Source organism: Phascolarctos cinereus, unplaced genomic scaffold, assembly GCF_003287225.1.
Source record: "Phascolarctos cinereus isolate Bilbo 61053 unplaced genomic scaffold, phaCin_HiC Scaffold_3;HRSCAF=262, whole genome shotgun sequence".
Classification (NCBI taxonomy): domain Eukaryota; kingdom Metazoa; phylum Chordata; class Mammalia; order Diprotodontia; family Phascolarctidae; genus Phascolarctos; species Phascolarctos cinereus.
In genome coordinates, this window is record NW_027555736.1 from 176,554,988 (window position 1) to 176,578,714 (window position 23,727).

Here is a 23,727-nt window from a genome sequence, read left to right on the forward strand (position 1 = left end):
AGATACTCTAGGTTCCTGCCCCAAACGTCCCTGGACTTTTTTTCTTATAAATCATGGATGTCTTCTCTCATTTATTTTTTACAAATTTTCTTCCCAAATTGGAGCTTTTTCCAGGGTCAAATTTTGACTGCTTTTGCTGATGGAATGTTTGGTCTTGATTTTATATTGTCTGAGGTCCTGTCTTAGCCTCTTTTGATGGTATCTGCTGTGAAAAAAGTTTTGATAGTGTTGTACTGAGAAATCAGAAAGTGAGACCCAGACGTGATTTAAGATGTGGACTTTATTAGCGTGCGGCTGCAAGGAGTATGCACATTCAAATCAAGCAGCCCCCATCAGGGATCGAGCTAGGGTTTATATAGAAAAGAGCATGGAAAAGAAATGAGAGGAACACTGATGAGGTAATCCAAATATGCAGGTGTCTTTTGGGGCTATGGATGGGAAAGTACAGGGAGTATACAGGACAGGGAGGGGGATGGATCTTTGGAGTCTGGCAGGAGGAAGAGTCCTTCGGCTGGCCAAGGACACCCCACTCCCTCTTTGATGAAAGAATGCTCTGCAACAAGGGAAAGCTTTCTCACAACACAGGAACTTACTGAGGAATTGGGAGGCTTCCAGAGACATGATCTGAGGGCTGGGGCCTGAGCAGCCCAGCTCTGTGTAGCTGCACCACGGAGAGAGATAAGGGTCATGCTGAGGCCCATGCATTAATAACTGCTAGGCACAGTGTCCTTGGGCTGGGGAGTGGTTGTTAAAGACAGTGTTTCTGAGACTAGGGAGAAATTGGGGCACAAGTACAAGCACAAGCACCTGAGCACCCCATTATTATGGGTCAGAGATCACACAAACCAGACCGGGTATCATGGTCTCTGGTATAAACATAATTATCTAAAGCAATTATATTGCAAGCTTTCTTATCCATTTGCATTGGAGGTACAGGTTATGCTGAGCTATGTGAGAGTACATTTCACTATTGTTTAGATTTAGGAGGAAAGAGGTCTGGGGCAAGATTAAGCACCAACTTTTGCTTTCCATGGCTTAAAGGGCCCTACTACCTAAATGGCAAAATAATGTTCTGCATTACAGTAGGTCTCAGTTTCACCTTTACCTTTTGGTTATAGAGGATTAAATTCTTCAAGGCTATTAGGTGGCACGGTGGACAGAGCACTGGGCTTGAAATCAGAAAGACTCACTTTTATGAGTTCAAATTTGGCCTCAGAAACTTACTAGCTATGTGACACTGGGCAAGTCACTTAATTCTGTTTGCCTCAGTTCCTCATCTGTAAAATGAACTGGAGAAGGAAATGGGAAATCACTCTAGTATCTTTCCCAATAAAACCCTAATTGGGGTCATGAAGAGTCACATACAATCGAAATGATACAACATCAAAATCAAGTGTTGGCTACAAAATTTCAGAATCCCTTGGGCATGTGGACTGATTGCTGTCTTCTCTGTGGGAACAGCTCATTTGCTGGCTCTTGTCCACATGTTTGGACCTAGTTCCTAGAATCAGGTCTTTCTACATCTCCCTGGAGTGTCCTGGCTGGTATACTCTGAAGCTATGGGATGTAGAAGGATCTCTACACTTGCTTTTCTTAATCAAGTTTCTCTGCTCCACCTCCTTCTTCGGTGCTTAAAAGATGCTACGTATCCCCTTTTACTAACAGGCTGGACAAAAATATTTGCTGTGGTTTCTCTATTTCTAAATCATTATTTGATCTGATGCTCTTTTTGTTTTATCATTTCTGGAGCACATGTAAGGAAACTGGACTGTGCTATTCCTATTTATTCTTCCATCCTGCATGGAAGTAATGACTACTTCTATTCAAATACCCCTCTTTCCCATATCAAATTCCTAAGCCATTATTGAATGAACAGAATTGTTGTTTATAATTGAAAAAGTCCATTTATGTGTTTAACATATCTAAAAGTAGATATTAAATCTCACTTCATTTTGTACAGGGTAATGCCCAAACTCAGTCTTGTATTCAATATCCACCATAATCTGGTCATATTTACCTTACCAGTCTCATCTTCCAGAATTCCCATGCTATGAATCTACTTGTTTTAATTAAATTGCTCTTTCATTGTTCTTCAATGTGTCTTGTGCTTTCCTTTCTATACCCAACTTGCTAAATCAATTAGTTCCTTTTACCTAGAATGCTGCCCCTTGTCTTCTCCACTCACTGAAATAAATCTTTCCTATCATTCAAGGTGCAACTCAAATGCCACTCAGATTAAGCCTTCCCTGACCAACCTAAACCTTAATAATCTCTTGATACGTAGTCATCCTATAGCATGATCTTGATTGCCCTCCTTTAGGCTCTCCAGTTTATCAATGTCCTTATTAAACCATGGTACCCAGAACTGAACACAATAATTCAGATACAGTCTGACCAACAGAGTAGAATACAGAAAGACTTTGTATTCATCCTCCTTGTTCCTGGAAGCTACGCCTCTCAGTGTAGCTCAATACTGTGTGTCGCTGTTCCTGCTCACTTATAAGAGTTTGCAGTCTACTAAAACCATGAGATATTTCTTAGACAGATTGTCATTTAACCACATCTCTCTGTACTTGTGAAGGTGATTTATTGAATGTAAGTGTAAGAATTTACATTTCTTCCTACTGAATTTAATCTTATTGGATTCAGTTCAATAATCTAGCTCAGTTACTGTCAAACTCAAATAGAAGCACAGGCCACTAATCTGCATATATGGATCCTTGGGGCTGCATATTGACTTAGTTTTAAAATGTAAAGTTATCTTTCTTTTATTTTCATCTTCCATTTATTTTGTTAAATTTTTCCTAATTGTATTTTAATCTGCTTCTAGCCACATTTGTTAATATTGTGACCCCTGTGGTTGCACGTTTGGCATCTTTGCTCTAATCTAGTAAGATCTTTTGGGATCTTGACATTGTCATCTACTGTATTAGCTATTCCTCCCAATTTTGTATCACTTGAGTATTAAAGACCAAGCCATCCAAGACCCTGATAAAAATCTTAAATGGAACAAGGCCAGGCACAGATACACAAATGATGATTCCAGTTCTGAGTCCATTTACATACATTATTATATAGCTTAAATCTTTGCAGCTCTTTCCATAGGAATAGTATGAAATACTTTATTAATTATTTTGCTAAATAGTCTATATAGTCTAGTTTGCTATATAGTCCAGGCAGACTATATTTTCAGCATTCCTCTGAATGGCTAGCTTAGTAACTTTGTGAAAAAAATAAAGTTTTTTTGCAATGATATATTCTTAATTAAGCCATGATGGCACTTTATAGACACTGATTTCTTGAATGGACTTTCATTAACCATCTCCTTAAAGATCCATTCTAAAATTTCCCCAGGAACCAAAGTCAAACTCATTGCCTCACTGTTCTCTTCCATTTTAAATGAGGGCATTTATCCCTCTCTAACCTGATATCTCTCCCATTCTTCATGATTTTCAAATACTGACCTGATGAATGGGATGGAGTCCTTTAGTACAACCTAATTATTTTCTTTATTTAAGAATTCCAAAAAGTATATTCAAGTCAAAATTAGTAAGTAAAATGGTGTCTGGATTTCACAAGTATGAAAATGAAGTATACTTTTTTCCAGGAAACCAATTTTTGTCAAACTTCATATATTATTACCTCTGATCAACTTATGATCAAAACATAAAGACCATTAAAACAAACTAATAATTAACATTAAAATAACCAAAACCAAACAAAATAACTAAACTGAGTCATTGTCCTGATTTTGAATAATATGTATAGATACAGCTCTTGGCAAAACATCTTCTGAGGCACTGGTAAGCCAAAGGAAAAGTGCAAGACAGTGGGCTAGGGCAGGGCCTTCTCAAACAATTCATAACTTAAAATATTTATGTCAATGGATACGTAACATGTTATTATTATTATTTACTAATACAAATGGTAATTTTATGCATTTTATATGCATTTTATAAATTATAAAAAATGACTATCTACTGAGTGCCCTTGGTCCATAAAATCCAGTCTATGCCCTCAGAATATAAATCCTAAAAAAAAGAATACCCTAACCATAAGAAGGAAGGCCAGAAGAAACCTCAAAGACAGGTGACAAAGAGATTTGGCCAGAGAACCAGAATAGTTCTAAAAGTTCTAAATATTTTGATCTCTAGAAGAGAAATAGCCCTTTGGAATTATAGCATCCTTGGAAGAACAGTAGGTTAAAAAGGCTCTTAAAAATCAGAAAACATTATATATGAGTATGATTATAGATACCTAAGAATATGTATGTGTATGTAAGTGTATGTATGTATGTGCATATGTATGTATATATCTTTGTGTGTATATGTATATATGTATGTGTGTGTGTGTGTGTGTGTGCGCGCGCGCGCGCACATGCGCTGCACGTGTGTATATATATCCATGCTTAATTGTAGCCTTCTTGGGGGAGGAGAGAAGGAAGGGAGAAAAAAGAACAAAGTAAAAAGTACACAGCAGAGAACAAAAGAAAACTTACAAGGAAGCAAAGAAAAGATGGACATCTCTGAACACAATGCATAGTATTATTATTTAGACCTTCCTGAAATGGAAATTTATTGCCATATATTTTGAATCCTCTCCTATGTTCTGCTGTGCACGTGACAGTGCTTTTGTTTTCCTTTTCTTATTTTGTATTTAAGTTCTAATATTTAAGTTTACAATGTTTCTTTTTCTTTTCTCATTGTGTATTTTAGTTTTAGTATTGAAATTTAAAACAAATTAATAAAAAACCAAAATAAATAAGAAAGCAAATGCTCAGTCCAACCCTAAATAATACTTTCCCATCATTTCATTGCATCTAGTGCTATGTAGGGACAGAGTAAAGGGACATACCATTCTCAATCTCATAGTCAGCAAAGGCAAGTTCTGAACCTTTGTTGGTAATCAACAGTTCCCCATTCAGAGTGAAAATCATTGATGCATCATCTAAGTTAATCATACAGCCAACCACATCCCCTGGTTGCCAGTTGCGCCCAAAATATCCACTCCCCTGATGCCAGCGCTGGCCCTAGGGAAAAAAATAAATGAACAGGTATGAGGAAAATGAGTTCCTCAGCAATACTCCTGTGGTTGGTGAGATGCCCAGATCAATAATATTTATTCTTGATGAGTAGTGGTATGCGCTTTCTATTGGACACTCAATTTTCTACAGAGTGAGAAACTGAGGGAAAAATGAGCTGAATGACAGGCAATAGGTATAATGACATTTGGTTAGAGAAGAGAGACCAGTTCCCCTGACTCTCAGTCTGCTATAATAATGAAAAGACTACCCTTCCTTTTATGGATATTTATGATACTTCTGTAATATGTACTTCACTAAAGCTGGGCCTAGGATGGAGGGGAAGACAAAGCTACAGTGTAAACGCTGATGCTATAGTCAATGGGGGGCTCTGTCATACACCTAATATATGCAACAAAGGAATCATACCCTTTTTGGTCTCTAGTGTAATTGTGTGACATAGTCAGTACTAAGAAGCATTTAGTCCTCAAATCACTGCATCTAGTCCTTAAACCACAGATACTCAAATATCCAATCATCTAAGTTTCTATGAAGTAGTTATGTATTTCTGAGGAAGAGCACCTAAAATCAGGAAGTGCAGATAGTGCCAGTAAATTGACTCACCTTGCTGCCTTCAAATACAAAAGCTTGATCATCTGCCCCTAGTTCAATATCAGGCCGACAGCCTGGCCTGGCCCAGCCAACACGCATATCTCCTCCTGTCACCACTTCAAATTCAAAATACCACTTTCCAGATTTCACTGCATAAGACTGTTCCACTCGGAAAAATCGTATCTTGTCCACACTGACTTTTTCCATAGTTTGGTCAGCTAGTGAAAATCAAAGAAAGAAACAGGGCAAGGCACAAAGGCCCTTAATCATTAGGTAGCATTTCCTCAGACAATAAAAACTGTCAGTGACACAACCACAGAATCCTGCTCTTCCACCTCCCCAAACAATTCAAAATTAATTTATCTATAATACCTCCTGGTATTATGAGGATGATCATAACACAGTGGTACTCATCAGCATTGTTGCAGATTTAAAAATATTTCTAGAATTTTATTTGTGGATTAGCAAAAGTACCCAGTCACCAAATAAGCTTAAGTCCAAATGAATGAGATCTAAGAAAAATAAAGTTAGCCTGGACTTACTAAGGCTTCCTCCTCAATTTCTCCCAAAACAGTGTCTAGCATATAGTTAGCACTTAATGAACGCTTTTTCTTTCATTTCAATTCCCTCAAAGGATCTAGTCGTAAGAAAATACATTGTGACATTAAAGTACTCATCAAATAGTAATCTATTTCATATTAAATATTCTTTCCAAACATATTTTGATATAATAAAATTTTTCTATAGCAACACATTTAGCTACTATAAATCTACTCATGGTCCTTATTGTTTCGTCTTTTTTAAAATGTCAACTCAACAAAATTTTATTAAGTGCATACTACCTGCCAGGCATTGTGCCAGGCATTCGGCACATGGGGACAGAAATGAAATTGCCTCTGATCTAAAGAAGGTTACATTTTAGTGTGTGTGTGTGTGTGTGTGTGTGTGTGTGTGTGTGTGTGTGTGTGTGTATACATACATACATACATATGGCATTTTGAAGTATACTAACCACATTAACTTATATGTTAGACCTATGGTTTGGCATTTGTTTCTTTTAAAAAAGGAGTTCCCCAAATTGGGGCTAGGATGAATGCTCTGATCTCAATACCTAATTCTTGATCTGAAGGCTCAACATTATACCCGTAACCAATAAATGTTCGAACTGCTTCACGAAGACTGTCTCTGTTTGACTTCTTTGTACGTTCATCTAGTAATGCATATGGTACCAAGCGAGGATTCCTTTTATTCTTCAGATCCTAGATGAAGCCATAAAGAAAGTAATGCAGAAAATCCATAGTTAACTTTTATGCATAGGAAGTTACACACATACACACACACACACACACACACACACACACACACCCCACATATACCCTCCTAACCACAACTTTGGCCTCCCAGAAGGCTCATGTAAAGCTGTCAATTTTCAAGTGGTTGTCAGCAGAATTTCTTAGGCTTTCAAAGAAAGCATTTATTCAAAAATTTACTCCAGGCTAACATTTACTGATGTGCCAACATTTGCATTAAAAAAGTTGTATTTACTTGAGTCAGGCAATGAAAGGAAGTGGCACAAAATTATTTGCATCCTGCTATGCCCAAAGCAGGGTGAATGTAGTTTCAAATAACTTTCATTTTAAAATAAAAACTCATTCCCTGCCTTAAATTGTGATAGCTTACTTGCTTACAACAACTCCTTAACACATACTCGGGTTCAACAAAGAGGTGCACCAGGAAAATGGCCACAAATGGTGCATTTCAGTGCACTGAATACATGACTTTACTACATTTTCTTCCAACTCTGCAGAAGGGATGATGCAGAAAGATAGCAAGAACTACTGTGCAGTGTCAAACCACTACAGAATGGCATGTGCTCTTATCATGTCTAGACTGTCATAGATCCCATAGCTATATTCCTTCTCCATTGCACATCTGCAGGATGTTAAGGGCATAGGTGAGAATTCAAACATTTCAATGATGAGAAAAGAGACTGGGGAAAAGCTTCAAGGAAGGTGTGTCAGCCTTTAGGGAAGCAGGCAAATTCATCTGTTTTTCTATTCATATGCTAAGAGATTCATGTATGGAGGATCAAGGGATAGAGGAAGGGAGCTAGGGCTCTGGATTTAGCTGCTTTTCTTCAGAGTGGTGTCTTATTCCATTGACTCAACCTTCTTCTATGTTTTTCTAGTGCATGAGCCCTATCAGTCAGCCCCAGAAATACTTTAGCTACATGTCTCTGATTTGATTTGAACATCTACCCAATCTTAGTATGGATAATAAATGGATAATAAAAAAGAAGCAGCTAACGGCAAATATTCCATGGCGCAACAAGACATGTAGAATGATAACATGTTCTCAGGGCAAAACACACTAAAAATAGATCAGACATAACTAAGACAAAAAATAAAAACATCATCTTTTTAAGAAATTCACATTATAATTGTGCCTGGAAGCAATGACAAGGTGACCATCAAAGGCTCTCTTCAACCTTATATCCAATGAATGATGATTAACTCAGCTATGACATTTTGACAGATATTCAACTTTTTCAAACAGAGCTGGTTCTTCATTTCCTTTGTTAGAGTCTCATCCAGATCATGCCTTCTAACATAGGTGTCCCATGTTCCATTCTGGGCCCTCATCTCTTCCCCTCTATACTACTTAATTTGGTGACGTATCCATCAGATCCTATAGATTTAATTACCATCTTTGTACTGATGATTATCCATAGTATATATTGTAATAACATTTTTGCTTATCTCCAATCTTACATGTATACCTGCCTTTTCAACATGTTAAACTAGATGTCCATTTTAAACTCAACATGTCCAAAATGGAACTTATTTTTTCCCCAAATCTTATTTCCCATTTTACTTCCCTGTTACTGTTGAAGGCAACATCATCCTAGTCCCTCAGGCTCACAACCTAGGTGTCATACTTAACTCTTTAATACTGCTCATACCCTCACCCCTTCCCATATCTAATCTGTTGCCAAAGCCTATTGATTTTACTTTTGCAACATCTCTTGAATATGTCTCTTCTCTGACACTACCATCACTCTGGTTCAGGCCCTCAACAGGTTACATCTGGACTATCGCAATATCCTGCTGGTAGGCCTGTCTATCAAATTTCTCTCCACTCTTACCTATCTATCTTCCATTCAGCCACTGGTCATCTTCCTAAAGCACAGGTCTGACTATGTCAACTACCCTACTCCACTCCACCCCTGCTGCAACTACTCTATAAACTAGTGACTCCCTAATGCCTCCAGGTTCAAATACAAAATTCTCTGGCATTCAAAGCCCTTCATAACCTAGCTCCCTTCTACTGCTGGCTATTTTCTCTGGCTGTCCCCGTGCCTGGAACGCTCTCCCTTTTTATCTTCACCTACTGACTTTCCGGGCTTGCACCAAGTTCCAACTAAAATTCCATCTTCTACAGAAGCCTTTCCTCACTCCTCTTAATTCTAGTGCTTTCTTTCTTTCTTTTAGTCATTTCCTATTTATCCTACATATAGCTTGTTTGTATATGTTTATCTGCTTGTTATCTCCCCCATTAGATTGTCCTGCATGAAGGTAGGAACTATCTTTTACCTCTTTTTTTATCCCCAATATTTAGCAACAGTGACTGGCACAGTGCTTAAAGTTTGCCAACTACTGACTTCTCACCTGTTGGATGCCATAGGTCCATCCTTGTTTTATTCTGTCTTTTGCCCAAACATTGTGTGCATTCTCTGCAAGTTTATCAACTAAAATTTCTTGAGGAGGTAATAGCTTCACATCAGACAGATCCAAAGGGGCAGGCTTATAGCCATTTGACATCATGTAGCTACAAGTCAAGGTAAATGCAAAAACAAAAACAGCCGAATTATGAATATTTTCTATAGACTTACATAGGTCTCCAAATTCAATCACAGGCTCCATTTTGGTGTAAGATAAGTAGCTTTGTTACATGTATGCTGAACAAAAAGAGATAGCGCATGGTAAAGCCTCAGAAGGGTAAGAATTCAACTGTCCTTAAACCTTGTCCAATGCTCTATTTACATGGCAACTTTTGGACAGGAAGCCATGAAGAGCCTACTGGAAAAAAGCAATCATGATTTGAGCCCAAACCTAAGTCACAATGAACGTAACATTAGAAAGAACTGGTATCAGTCTTTGGTAGTAAAAATTAGGCCCTGAATAAAACTTCAATTCCAATTCCTCTCTTCCAATCCCAATTCCAATCTACCACAGAGGTAAGGGGACTAGGAAGGTCTGAAAGCTTTGGAGTTATATGGTATTAAGGAGAGTATTAAGGAGAATTTCATAGAATTTGGCACAGGAATGAAGTTGCTTATGCTCACAGCCTATAATTAAAAGTCATACCCAGGTATGTATTTTATGGGTGTCAAAGTGTTTAGGAATGTGAATCTGTGTGACAGAAAGAAGTGAACAGTGAATACATAAATTCAGTGGGCCAAATTGAATGTTGGAAGACTTAACCATATCCATAAAGTATTTGTGAAGCTGGACTGGTACCGAGAAAAGTGATTATTTAGTATGGCTATTAACCATTTTCAAGGTACCACTGCCAAATGGAATTCTTACAAGCCAAACCAAATATTCTGATTCGGAATGCCTGCTCCTCCTGGTTAAAAATCAAGGACAAAGGAAAATATGCTGATGTGAGAGAGGAATGGGAAGGAAGCAAAGTCTTGGAGCACTTCTTAGAAAATAACTTATTAAAAGTTATAACACAGCCAAATTAATTGAAGTCAACCCAATAAGCTATTGGACCTACTACTGTAGCTGATATCTATCTATATTATCAGATTCCCTAATGTTTTCTTCCCATGTCACTGGTCTTAAAGGGTAGGTTACAACCAAAGCATTGAGGTATTTAATAACCACCTACTTTTTGGGAAGTTTTACTTTCTTGAGATCTTCCTCAGCAGCCAGATTAGCATGAACAATGTGACATCCCAGGGCTAGAAGGGTTCTGTGACATTTAAAAACATATGCAATGAATAGAAGTAAATAAAGAAGAAGATGATAATATCTTCGCTTTACTCCTACCTATATATCAGATAAATTACCTGCCTGCTACGTATTAGTATACTTTTACTGGGCATTTTATTCTTTTTTCTTTACATTCTCTCTCTTGGTGATCTTATCACCTACCGTGAGTTCAAATATCTATGGGCAGATGATTTCCAAATATACATCTATGTACACACAAACATATATACACATGGTCATAACTTATCAATGGGTTGTGCTCCAAATGTTCATATATGTGTATGTATGAAGTATGTATATAAGAACAACCCACAAGTGTATATATGAGCACATGTACACAACATACACATATGCATGCAACTATATACACATGTGCACACACATACATATATATATTGTGTGTGATTGTGTGTGTATATATGTGTGTATGCATATACATACATACACACACACACACATATATACACATATATATATATATATATGTATATTACTCCCATATCTCTCTCCTTAGCTCTGGTCTTATATCATCAACTGACATGTCTACCACCTAGATGTCCTGTAGGCATCTCAAACTCAACATGTCCAAAATTGAACTAGGGGCAGCTAGATGGTACAGTGGATAGAACTCCGGCCTTGGAGTCAGGAGGACCTGAGTTTAAATCCAACTTCAGACACTTGACACTTACTAGCTGTGTGACCCCCAGCAAGTCCCTTAACCCCAACTGCCTCCCCACAAAAGCCAAAAAGACAAAATACTCCTGATTTCTTTTTTCTGTCAAAGGTACCAACATTCTTCCAGTTACCCAGGATTGCAATCTCAGTTAGCCACATTCTCTCTCACTCCAGTTGGCAAGTGTACTTTCACATGTACTCTTAACATCTGTCCTATTCTTTCCTCTCACATATTCAACATCCTAGTTTCAGTTCCTCATCATTTTTTCTGTTATTAGAAACCTTCCTAATTGGTCTCTTTACCTACAGTCTCTCCCTTCCCTAATACATCCTCCAATGAAACTCCAAATACTTCTAATAGGTTTGAGCATGTCAGTTCAAGAAGCTTCAATAGCTTCCTATTGCCTCTAGGATAAAATCTAAACTCTTTTTTCGGGCAAGCCATTCACAACAAGGTTCCAACTTATCTTTAAAATGTTTTCACATTACTTTTTGGCATATAGTAAGCACTAAAAGCATGCTGACTCTTAACCAATGCACTCTATATTCTAGCCAAACTAGCCTACTTTCTATTCCCTGTATATGACATTCCATCTCTTGCCTCTGTGTCTTTGCACAGGCTATCCCCTATTCCCCTGGAATACTCTTCCTCTTAACCTATAACTCTTAAAGCTTCTAGCTCCCTTTCAAATCTCAGCTCAAGTGCCACCTCCTATATCAATCATTTCCTGATTATCCAAAATCATTAGTACTTTCTGTTATATCTCCCCAGAAAAAATTACTTTGTTTAATTTTGCATATATTTTGTACTTACTTATCTGCATGCATGTTGTTCCCCCCTCCCCAGAAGAATATAACCTCCTTGAGGATAGGAACTATTTCATTTTTGTCACTGATTACCCAGCATCTAGCACACTACTTTAGAAATATAGACATTGAATTGAGACTATGTCAAGAGTTCTTAATAATAATATCAATAGTCCTAGGTATTAATGCTCCTCTAAGAAAATACTTTCAAAGTCTCATATTAATTTTAGCATCATCTTCCTCTTCTCTGGAACCACAGCTAAAATGGATGCATTTGCTTCTCACTTTATTGCCAACCCCTTAGGTGCTAATCAAAGATCTGCCTTTGGCTCTCTTCTCTTCTCTCACTACACTCTTTTGGAAAGTTCCTTGGCCACAATTACCAGTTCTACACAGATGACTTCCATATCTTTGACTCTGGTTCTGATCTTTGTTCTGATGACCATACTGGTCTCTCCAAATGCAGGTCACACTGGTACCTCAACATGTCATGATCTAAGTTCTTTAACCTTCCCATTAAACCAGCTCCTTCTGATCTCATTATTTCTTCCTCTAGTATGACTACTGACATGTTTTTATAACACTAGGGATATCTTTGGCTCTTCTCTTTTCTTTGCCTTTAATAGCCATTCAGTCAACTGATGGCTCCTGTTAATTCCGCCTATATAGACTCTGACGTCTAGTCCAGTTCAGATTCTTATGACTAGCTGCCTAGTCTACTACAGTAGCCTCCTTACTAGTTTTCCTACCTCTACTGTTTCTCTTCTCCAAACCATGCTTCACATTGTTGCCAGAATAGATCTTGTAATTTTTTAAAAATAGATCTTGTAGTTTCTCTTCTCAAATATTTTCAGGGACTCCCTATTGCTACCATGAGGGGCTTGTTGTGTAGCAGGGACATTATAAGTGAAAGGAGTTTTAGAAGAGAGAGCTGAGTCTAGGCTGGAGTTACTAGGGAAGACTTCACAAAGGAAATAGGACTTGAGCTGAACAGTGTAAGATATGGAGGAATATGAGTTATAAAAAAATTACTTTGTACACTATTTAAGGCAATTTGTAACCTGACACCATAACACCTTTCCAGCCTTGGCTCATATTTCTCTTTTCTATGTAGTCTAAAGCCAAATGGGCCAATTCTATGGTTCCTTAACCCACAATGAACTCTCATACCTTTCTGCCTTTGCTCCTACTCTTTATTTTTACTTGTCAAATGCCTCTTCTCTTTTAAAGCCCAACTAAAAGAATAAATTCCTTAAGGAATTGTTTCATTTTTTCTCTTTTTTTAATTTAGTATTTTATTTTTTCTGGATACGTGTAAAAACAATTTTTAACATTCATTTTTAAAGCTCTAAGTTTCAAATTCTCTGCCTTCCTCCCACTCCTGCTCCCCTCATGGAGAAGGCAAAAAATTTGACTACATGACTACATGTGTAGTCATGCAAAATACTTCCAGAATAGTCCTGTTGTGAAAGAAACACAGACAAAAAAACAAAGACAAAAACAAAACAAAAATAAACCTCAAGAAAAATTTTGATCATTTATAAGTTAGGGAATGGCTCTCATTTTTATAAATTTGACTCAGTTCTCTGTTTGAGAAATGAGGCCTTTATCAAAGAAACATGCTTCAAAATTTTTTTTTTACAGTTACTATTACTAACTGTATTTCCTTCCATTCTATTCCTCCTCTGTTTATTCTATCCTGTCTCTCCTTTCATCTTGTCCCCCCTCAAAACTGTTTTGCTTCTGACTACCCCCTTCTCTAATCTGTCCTCCCTTCTATCACCCCTTCCTTTCTCTTATCCTCTCCCCCCTACTTTCCTATTGGGTAAGATAGATTTCAACACCCAACTGACTATGTATTCCTTCTTCAAGCCAATTCTGATGAGAGTAAGGTTCACTCACTCCCCCTCATCTCCCCTCCCCTCTTCTCTTCTACTGTAAAAGCTTTTTCTTGCCTCTTTTATGTGAGATAATTTACCCCATTCTACCTTTCCCTTTCTCTTTCTCCCAGTACATTCTTCTCTCACCTATTAATTTTATTTTTTTAGATATCATCCCTTCATATTCAACTCACACCTGTACCTTCTATCTTTATATACTCCTTCTAACTACCCTAATTATGAGAAAGGTCTTAGGAGTTAAAAATATCTTTTTCCCACGTAGGAATATAAACAGTTTAATTACTAAGTCCCTATTATTTCCCTTTTCATGCTTCTCTTGAGTCTTTTATTTGAAAGTCTGGTCTTTTCATCAAGAAATATTGAAATTCCTCTAATTCATAGAAGACTCATTTTCCCCGCTCATTGATTATATTGTTTGGCTGGGTAGGTAATTCTTGGTTGTTTTGCCCTCTGGAATGTCATATTCCAAGCCCTCTAATCCTTTAATGTAGAAGCTGCTAAATCTTACATTGTCCTAATTATGGCTCTACTATACTTGAATTGTTTCTTTCTGGATGCTTGTAATATTTTCTCTTTGACCCTGGGAACTCTGGAATTTAGCTATGATATTCCTCTTTCAGGAGGTGATCAGTGTATTATTTTAATTTCTATTTTACTCTCTGGTTCTAGAATATCATGGCAGTTTTCCTTGATAATTTCTTGAAAGATGATGTCTAGGCTCTTTTTTTGATCATGGCTTTCAGATAGTCCAATAATTTTTAAATGATCTCTCCTGGATCTATTTTCCAGATCAGTTGTTTTTCCAATGAGATGTTTCACATTGTCTTCTATTTTTTTTCATTCTTTTGGTTTTGTTTTATTGTTTTTTGATTTCTTAAAGAGTCATTAGCTTCCATTTGCTCCATTCTAATTTTTAGGGAATTATTTTCTTCAGTGAGGTTTTGTACCTCCTCTTCCATTTGGCCAATTCTGCTTTTTAAGGCACTCTTCTCCTCACTGGCTTTTTGGACCTCTTTTACCATTTGGCCTAGTCTGTTTTTTAAGGTGTTATTTTCTTCAGTATTTTTTTGTATCTCCTTTACCTAGCTATTGACTCATTTTTCATGATTTCTTATATCACTCTCATTTTTCTCCCAATTTTTCCTCTACTTCTCTTACTTGATTTTCAAAATCTTTTTTGAGCTCTTCCAAGGCCTGAGACCAATTCATATTTTTCTCGGAGGCTCTGAATGTTGGAGCTTTGATTCCATTATCTTCTTCTGAGTGTGTGTTTTGATCTTCCTTGTCACCATATTAACTTTCTATAGTCAGAGGTTTTTTTTCTTTTTCTGTTGTTTGCCCATTTTCCCAGCCTATTACTTGACCTTTTAACTCTTTGTTAAGGTAGGGCTCTGCTTCCAGGTTGGAGGGTGCACTGTCTCAAGCTTCAAGGGTTTTGTGAAGCTATTTTTAGAGATACTTCTAGGGACCTGTAAATTTTCAGTTCTTCCAAGATGGTATGATCTAAGGAGAGGTGTTTACTACTCTCCTGGCCTGTGCTCTGGTCTTCTGAATGACAAAACTCTTTTCTGTCCTGGAACTGTGAGGAGGGTCCCCCCTCCATTGTGGTCATAAGCCCTAGTGTGCTAATGCTTGTCCTAGCCCTGGGATTGCCACCCAGGACTGTGACCTGGATCCAAGTATGGGCAAAGTAACATAGTCCTGTCTCAGTGCTAGCAAAAATACTTCTATGATCTCCTTCTGACCAATTGTTTAACCCCCTTATAGCCTGTGGGCTGAGAAAGTAGCTGCTGCTGTTGCTGATTCAGTCATTCCCAATGCCTGCTCCTGGTTTGCTGGGACCAGGGCTATGCTGGCAGGTCCTTAGCTGGACTGTTCTCCACTCTCACCAAAGTGTGACAGACTTTTCCTGCTGATATTCTAAGTTGTCTTTGGCATCTGTGGGCTGAGATGGCTAGAAACTACCATTGCTGGCAGTGTTTCAGTTGCCCTGATGTCTGCTCCAGGTTTGTTAGGGCCAGGTCAGTGCTGGTGCTGCCTGTGCTGCATTGTACTTCTCTCTCAACCTGGTGCAACAGACCTTTCCTGCCAACCTTCTAAATGGTCTTGGGCTGGAAATTTGTTTGACTCAATCTTTTTATGGGTTCTGCTGCTCTATAATTTGTTTGGAGTAATTTTTTTAAAAGGGTTTGGAGGGATTTGGGGGAGAGATCAGGTGAGTCCCTGCCTTTACTCTGCCATCTTGGCTGTGCCTGGGGAATTGTTTTCTAATCCTCAGCTGGTAACCATCTTTCCTCTCATAACTCACATAGCATTTAAATTTTTTTTTAAAATTTATTATTAATATTGTCTATTATCTGTTTTGGTATCATAGGAACTATTGAGACTGTTAGCTTAAGGCCAAGGATCTTCTTATTAAGACATAAGTCTCCCACACATCATTTTATACAGAATAGGCACTTAATAAATGATTGTTGATTAGTCAAAAGTGACAGTCACTATCAAAATATTGGTATAACTTATATTTTGGAGTAGTTATGCTCCTGATGACTCAAACACCAGGTATATAGTATTTACTATGTGCCAGGACTGTAGTAATCTTTTTGATCTATAAAAGAGTCTGCAATCATGAATCAAGTATTACAAAAGACATTGTAACATATGCTCATTTATATATAGTGAAAAAATTAAGCACTAAATTATGCATTACAGACAAGTGGAAATCAGGAGAATACACAGTGATATGCTTGTTGGATAGAAGAGATATTAAGTACAAACAGAAGAGAGAGCTAAGCATGTGCTGGAGTCATTAGGGAAGATGCCACTGTCAAAAAGGACTTGGGCTGTACTGTGAAAGGTAAGTAAAATATAGATAGGTAGAGGAGATTAAGTAATGTAATGTTTGTATTTGTGAGATTTTTGTTAAGTGAATCTATTTTCTTCAGACTTTTAAATTTGGAAATGTTTCATTTCCCTTTTTGATTGATCTCCAGGAACAAATGGGTGGTTTCCTAATACTTTTCTTATTACCTTCTAACTTTCACCATAAACAATCTAATTTAAGAAATATTCATTAAGCATTATTATGTCCTGGGCATACAAAGAGGAGACATCAATATTCCCTGTCCTTAAGGAGTTAACCTTTTATTAAGGGGATAAAATTCAGTAAGTCAATAGCAATTGTTATGGACCTACCACGTGCCAAGCACTGGACTAAAGTGCTGGGGGACATGAAGAAAGGCAAAAAACAAACAAACAAACAAAAAACCCCAAAACCAAAACTCTACCAAGGTCTGCTTTCAAGGAGCTTACTGTCTAAAGGGGGAGACAATAAATAAACAACCCTGTACAAACAAGATGTATACAGGATAAACTGGAGATAATGAACAGAGAGACCAATCAAAAGACGTATACAAATAACTATGATATTAGTTACAATGTGGCAAATACACAAGAAAACGTCAAATGGAGGAAAAAAGAGACTGAAGAGAGATAGAGCTCATCTAACTGAGCAAAGGAAGCAGTGAAGTTTTCATGTGGAAGTGGCATGAGTTGAATCTTGAGAATTTTTAAGAGATAGAGTTTGTAGGTGGTTGGAGGGAGGAGGAGAAATTTCAGATATAGGTAATGGAAAATATATGGCAGTGGGAGTGGGTGAGCTGAATAAGTCAGGTGAGTGTAGTTTCTCTGGAACACTGAGTGAAAGGCAACAGAGTGAAATAAGGCTGAAAAGCTAAATGGAAATTTGATTGTCAGATCCCTTAATTGCTAATATAAGGAGTTTTTTTTATTTTATTCTTTGTTCATGGGGAACCCCTGAAAGTCTTTGAGAAGGGAGATAACTGATTAGAAACATCTGGCTGTGGTTTGAAGGATACTAGAGAGAAGTTGGACCAAAGTAGGAACATTATCTAGTTAGAAGGCTACAGTTTATAGTATAAAGTAATCAAAGTCTGAATTAGAAGATACACAAGTAGACAGTAGGTGAGGAAAGGAAGGGATGGATGTGTCAGATGGATTCATAAGGACTTTGTTCTCTGGAGCTGGAGAAACTGCTAGCTAAAAGGGCCTAAAGTAGAAAGTTTTATATTATAAATTATCATCTTTACCTTCTCCCCACCCCTAATTCCTCAACATATGTTTTTTTAGAATGGCATCTATATGCCCATAATAATAGACTACATGTTACTAAATTATTCACATTTGTGAAATCTTAATTCAATTTAGTTTTAAACTCACTTTAATGTTTCTGTCGACATTTGCAGGTTATAATTCTTCTCAGTTTCAGGTAGCTTTGAGAATTCCACAAGACAGGGGTGTTGCCTTTTGTTGTCATCCCGGATCTATATGACATCATTAAAATATAACAATTTGAGTTATAAGAGTCAATTACATCTTGGCAAAAATTTAAAAAAATATAGAGGGTAAAATACATATCATAAATCCTGAGAGAGGTTATCTGGTGATAGCTAAGTGATATTCTCTCTAGTCATCTTTTACTCTTTCCTGTCCCTCACCACACAGATCAAATCAGTTGTCATGTTCTGTTGATTGTGCCTTCACACCATCTCTTACAACTGTTCCTTTCTATTAAGTCATTTTTCCAACAAGCTATTTCAGGCCTATATCACTTCTTATCTACTGTAATAGTCTCACTGGTCTCTGCAATTCATTCTTTATGCCATTGCCAAAGTAACATGCCTAAGACAAAGATCTGACCCTAATTAAAAAACTTTTATGTAATTCCTGCTGTTTCTAGGATAAAATATGAACTCCTTGGCCTGTATTTAAGGTTCTTCACAATCTAGCTGAAACTCACCATTCCAGACTTATTTCACATTACTCTCCTTCAGATACATTACAGTCCACCCCAAATGGAGTGCCCTAAACTTGGTGTTAGCTTTTACATTGACTTATTATCTAGTTTTCCTTCAAAACATTCCCTCCAGTCTCAATTTAGGTGCTACATTCTCTGTAAAGTGCTCTCTAATTGCATCAGGTGAAAGTGCTTTTTTCATCAAATTTTGCAATAATATTTCAGTGGATTTGTGGGGGGGGATTTCCACTCTATTCTACCACATATTACACATGCATAACCCTCCCCCCCCCCGGTTATAAAGGAAGGAGCTTGTATCATTTTATATGTTTAAATCCACAGTGCCTTTTACAAGTAGATACTTTATATTTGTGGAATTGAAGAATAAATGGTCAGTTATCAATAGATTGTGCTCCAAATGTTCAACTTTAAGTTGCTTGCTTGGAATTCAGAATGAATTCCCAAAGAAACTGGCTCTCAGGCCAGCTAAAGAAATCTTACTTTGACGGGGCCATATAGCATTGATGATAGTCCAACTGGACTTGGAATTAAGCAGAGCTAGGTTCAAATCCTTCCTCCAAGACTTGCTGTCCAAGGGAAAATCACTGAAGTTCCCTGAGCCTTAGTTTTCTTATTTGTACAATAGGGAAAATAACCTTACACTAGATAAGTCATTTGATAGTGGTAAGGATCAAATGATCATGTATATAAAGTGTTTTGTAAACCTTAAAATGTTATTTAAATGTTAATTGTTATTATTACTTAATCTATAATACACTTAAAATATACTCCACCAAATTCTACTCTGATGCCTCTCTATAACATGGTGATAACATGCTCACTGCTTTGCCAGTAGAACATAAGCATTGAAAGATCCTATAAAACTAGAAACTTTCTGAGTATAGAAATGATAATAGGCTATGTATGTCATCCAATGACCAGCCTAGTTAAGTATGGAAAGGCTCATCACCAACAAAAAGTAGCCTCTGCTGATTTTTTGTTTGTATGGTCACAAGTACTCCCAAGATCGTGTACTAACATTCAAGGGGGAAGGTGGAGCCAAGATCATGGAGTAAAGGCAAGGACTTGCCTGAGCTCTCCCCTCCAAAGAAGATTAAAATAACCCTCAGAATGAATTCTGAAGCAACAGAATCAACTAATGGATGAAGTAAAACAATTTTCTAGTCCAAGACAACTTGAAAGGTTGGCAAAAAAGGACTGCCTCACTGGGGTGAGAGTAGAACACAGTCCAGCACAGGGCCCCTGCAAGACAGCAGCAGACTTTGGGGGTGTGTGACTGAATCAGTGGCAGCTTCTAGAGCTCTCAGCCCACAAATAGTAAGGGTGTCAGACAACTTATCAGGAGATTACAGGAGTCCCTTTCCTGGCCCTGGGAACATTGCCCATAGACAGATCCAGGTCAAAGTCCCAGGGTGAGAAGGAGCTCTAGAACGAGTAAGAACCCTGGACACAGTTCCTGGTAGAAAAGAGTGCTTGTGGTTGCTCACAGACGATAGCACAGACCAAGAGAGCAACGATCACACGTCTCCTTAGATTATACCACGTTGGGAGAACCAAAAACCTACGGACCCCAGCAACTGTTTCTAAAAACAGCAATGCAAAACACAAGAAACTTGGGACAGTGCCTTCTCCAACCCAGGCGCAGAACTCAACTTTAATATAAAGTCAAAAGTCAACAAATAGGCTGGGAAAAGGAGTAAACACAAAAGGAACCTGACCAAAGAAAGTTACCATGTTGATAGGGAAAATCAAAACACAAACTCAGAGGAAGACAATAAAATTAAAGCAGCTACATACAAAAGCCTCAAAAAAAATGTGAATTTATCTCAGGCCAAAAAAAGAAAATTTCCTGGAATAGCTCAAAAAAGATTTTAAAAATCAATAAGAGAGGTTGTTGTTGTTGTTGTTTGTCCTTCATTCTTAAAGAAAGCCATGACATTAGAGAGGTGATGCCACGACAAGCAATTGAATTGGATTTAAGTGAGGGAGGGCTGTGCAAAGTCACCAGCCTCACTTTCTCCTCCAGAGTGATCTGGGTCCAGTGGCCAGATATAGATCAGGAAAACTGGGGAAGGCCCAGGATGCAGTGGAGGACCTTGGCCTTTTCAAGCTAAGTTTTTTTTTTTTAAACAGGTCTCAGTTTTACTGGGGCAATGCCAATTCAGTGAGTAAAGCTTAATAAGAAATGAGGCAGAGAACAGCCTCTTTACCTAGTCTAAAAAAATAAAAATGTCGATCTGGGAGGAGAATACACTCAAGGTTTCTGGCCAAAACAGAAACAATTGCTATTTACATTCATTCTGAGCCAATCAGAGCCCAAACAATGATCAAGTGGGGGATGGTCTGGGACTATTGTTGACCAATCAATAAGAGCCAGAGTGATTTGGGGTTAAGGCTGGTCTTTAAGGAAAAAAAAAGTTTCAGAGAGGAAAAATTGGGGAAGGAAATGAGTTATGCAAGAAAATCATGAAAAAAGAGTCAATAGCTTGGGAAAGGAGACACAAAAAATATTGAAGAAAATAACACCTTAAAAAATAGAATAGGCCAAATGGTAAAAGAAAAACAAAAATTCACTGAAGAAAAGAACTCTTTAAAAGAATGGAATTGACCAAATGTAAAAAGATTTACAAAAATTCACTGAAGAAAAGAACTCCTTAAAAAGTAAAATTGACCAAATGGAAAAGGAGGCACAGAAACTCACTAAAGGAATTAATTCCTTAAAAATTAGAATTGGGCAAGTGGAAGCTAATGACTCTCTGTGAAACATCATGAAACAATATAACAAAATCAAAAGAATGAAAAAATACAAGAAAATGTGGAATATAACAGAAAATAGATTCAGGATACACAGTTAAGTATTATTGGACTACCTGAAAGCCAGATCAAAAAGAGAGCCTGGACATCATATTTCAAGAAATTATCAAGGAAAACTGCCACAGTATCTAAGATCCAGAAAAGGAAATAGAGATTGAAGTAATCCACCAATCACCTCCTCCAAAATGAAAATTCTCAGGAATATTATAGCCAAATTCCCAACTTTCTAGGTCAAGGACAAAATACTGCAAGCAGCCAGATAGAAACAATTCAAATGTCAGGCTGCCACAGTCAGGAATAAACAGGATTTAACAGCTTCCACATTAAAGGAGCAGAGGGTCTGGAATGTGATATTCCAGTAGGCAAAGGAGTTAGGATTACAACTAAGAATCACTTACTCAGTAAAACTGAGTATCACTCTTCAGGGGGAAAAAATTGATATTTAATGAAATAAAGGACTTTCAAGAATTCCTAATGAAAAGACCAGAACTGAATAGAACATTTGACTTTCAAATACAAGACTCAAGAGAAGCATGAAAAAGTAAACAGTAAAGAGAAATCATAAGGGATTAAATAAATTTAAATTGTTTATATTTCTACATGGGAAGATGATGCTTGCAACTCCTAAGAACTTTGTATTAGGGCAGTCAGTTAGAAGGAGTATATATAGACAGAGGGCAGGGTGTGAGTTGACTATGATGGGATGATATCCAAAAAAAATAAAATTAAGGGGTGAAAAAGAGGCATGCATTAGGAGAAGGGGGAAGGGAAAGGTAGAACAGGATAAATTATCTCACATGAAAGAGGCATGAAAGAGCTCTTATAGCGTAGGAGAAGTTGGGAAGGGATGGCAGGCAATGTTTGAACCTTACTTTCATTGGAAATAGCTCAAAAAAATAATAATATACACACTCAATTGGGTATAAAATCTATCTTACTCTACAAGGGAGAGGGAGAAAAGAAGGTGGAGGTGGCTGATAGAAGGAGAGCAGATTGCAGAAGGTGGTGGTCAGAAGTAAATCACTTTTGAGGAGGAATAGGGTGAAAGGAGAGAGAGGGAAAAAAGATAAATGGGAAAAACATAGGATGGAGGGCAATAGTTGTCCTTTGTTCTCAAAGAGGACCAAAATGGCATCACTATGGTGGAGTCAAGGTACAGAGTATCCAACTGTGGTTGATCACACCAATATGAACTTGGAAGGCTCTACCAGAGGTTGGGCACAAATAATCCACACGAACATTTGGAGTAGAGATGATTCTAAATTTGTGCATTTCACATTAATTTTGAGCTACTACAATTTTGCTTCACTCGTAGAGCACAATGCCTGCTTTGACACAAGCACACCATGATGAGCAGTCCTTTGCCAGTGTTTCCCATGTCATGCAATTGTCTCTAAAGTTCTTCAGAGAGATTTTGAGAGTGTCTTTGTATCGTTTCTTCTGACCTCCATGTGAGTGACCCAGTTATTAGTCATAATTGTGAATGGGAATGGAATGAACTTACCCATAAAACAGAAGTGTATAGCAGAGTGGATTATGTGATTTAGACATAATAATACCACAAGCAAATTAGAGGATCATGGAATAGTTTACCTTTCAGATCTATGGATAAGAGAAGAATTTATGACCAAACAAGAGACAGCATCACAGGACATAAAACTGATAATTTTGAATACATCAGATTAAAAAAAATTTGCGCAAAAAAATCAATGCAGCCAAAATTAGAAGAAAAAGAGAAAACTGGGGAGTTTTTTTTTAATAGCAAGTTTCTCTGATAAAGGCTTCATTTCTCAAATATATAGAGAAATGAGTCAAATTTATGAAAAGATAAGTCATTCTCCAGTTGATAAATGGTCAAAGGATATGAATAGTCAGTTTTCAGAAAAAGAAATCAAAGCTATCTATAGTCATATGAAAAATGTTCTAAATCGCTATTTATTAGAGAAAGGCAAATTAAAACCACTCTGAGGTGCTACCTCATACCTATTTATCAGAGTGGCTAGTATGACAGAAAAGGAAAATGGTAAATGTTGGAAAGGTTTGGGGAAAATTGGGACACCA

General features: G+C 37.4%; 1 protein-coding gene across 1 annotated transcript in view; it reads right to left on the bottom strand.

Moving 5' to 3' along the window:
• The window catches only part of RYR3 (ryanodine receptor 3), a 731,065-nt gene that overhangs the window by 285,522 nt on the left and 421,816 nt on the right, over positions 1-23,727 (bottom strand). Inside the window, exons 22-27 of the mRNA XM_078151313.1 lie at positions 18,255-18,358; positions 10,529-10,612; positions 9,301-9,460; positions 6,744-6,891; positions 5,645-5,850; positions 4,855-5,029 (exon numbers count right to left, since the gene is read on the bottom strand). Coding sequence (XP_078007439.1) covers positions 4,855-5,029; positions 5,645-5,850; positions 6,744-6,891; positions 9,301-9,460; positions 10,529-10,612; positions 18,255-18,358 — 877 coding nt within the window. The remainder of the gene's footprint in view (positions 1-4,854; positions 5,030-5,644; positions 5,851-6,743; positions 6,892-9,300; positions 9,461-10,528; positions 10,613-18,254; positions 18,359-23,727) is intronic.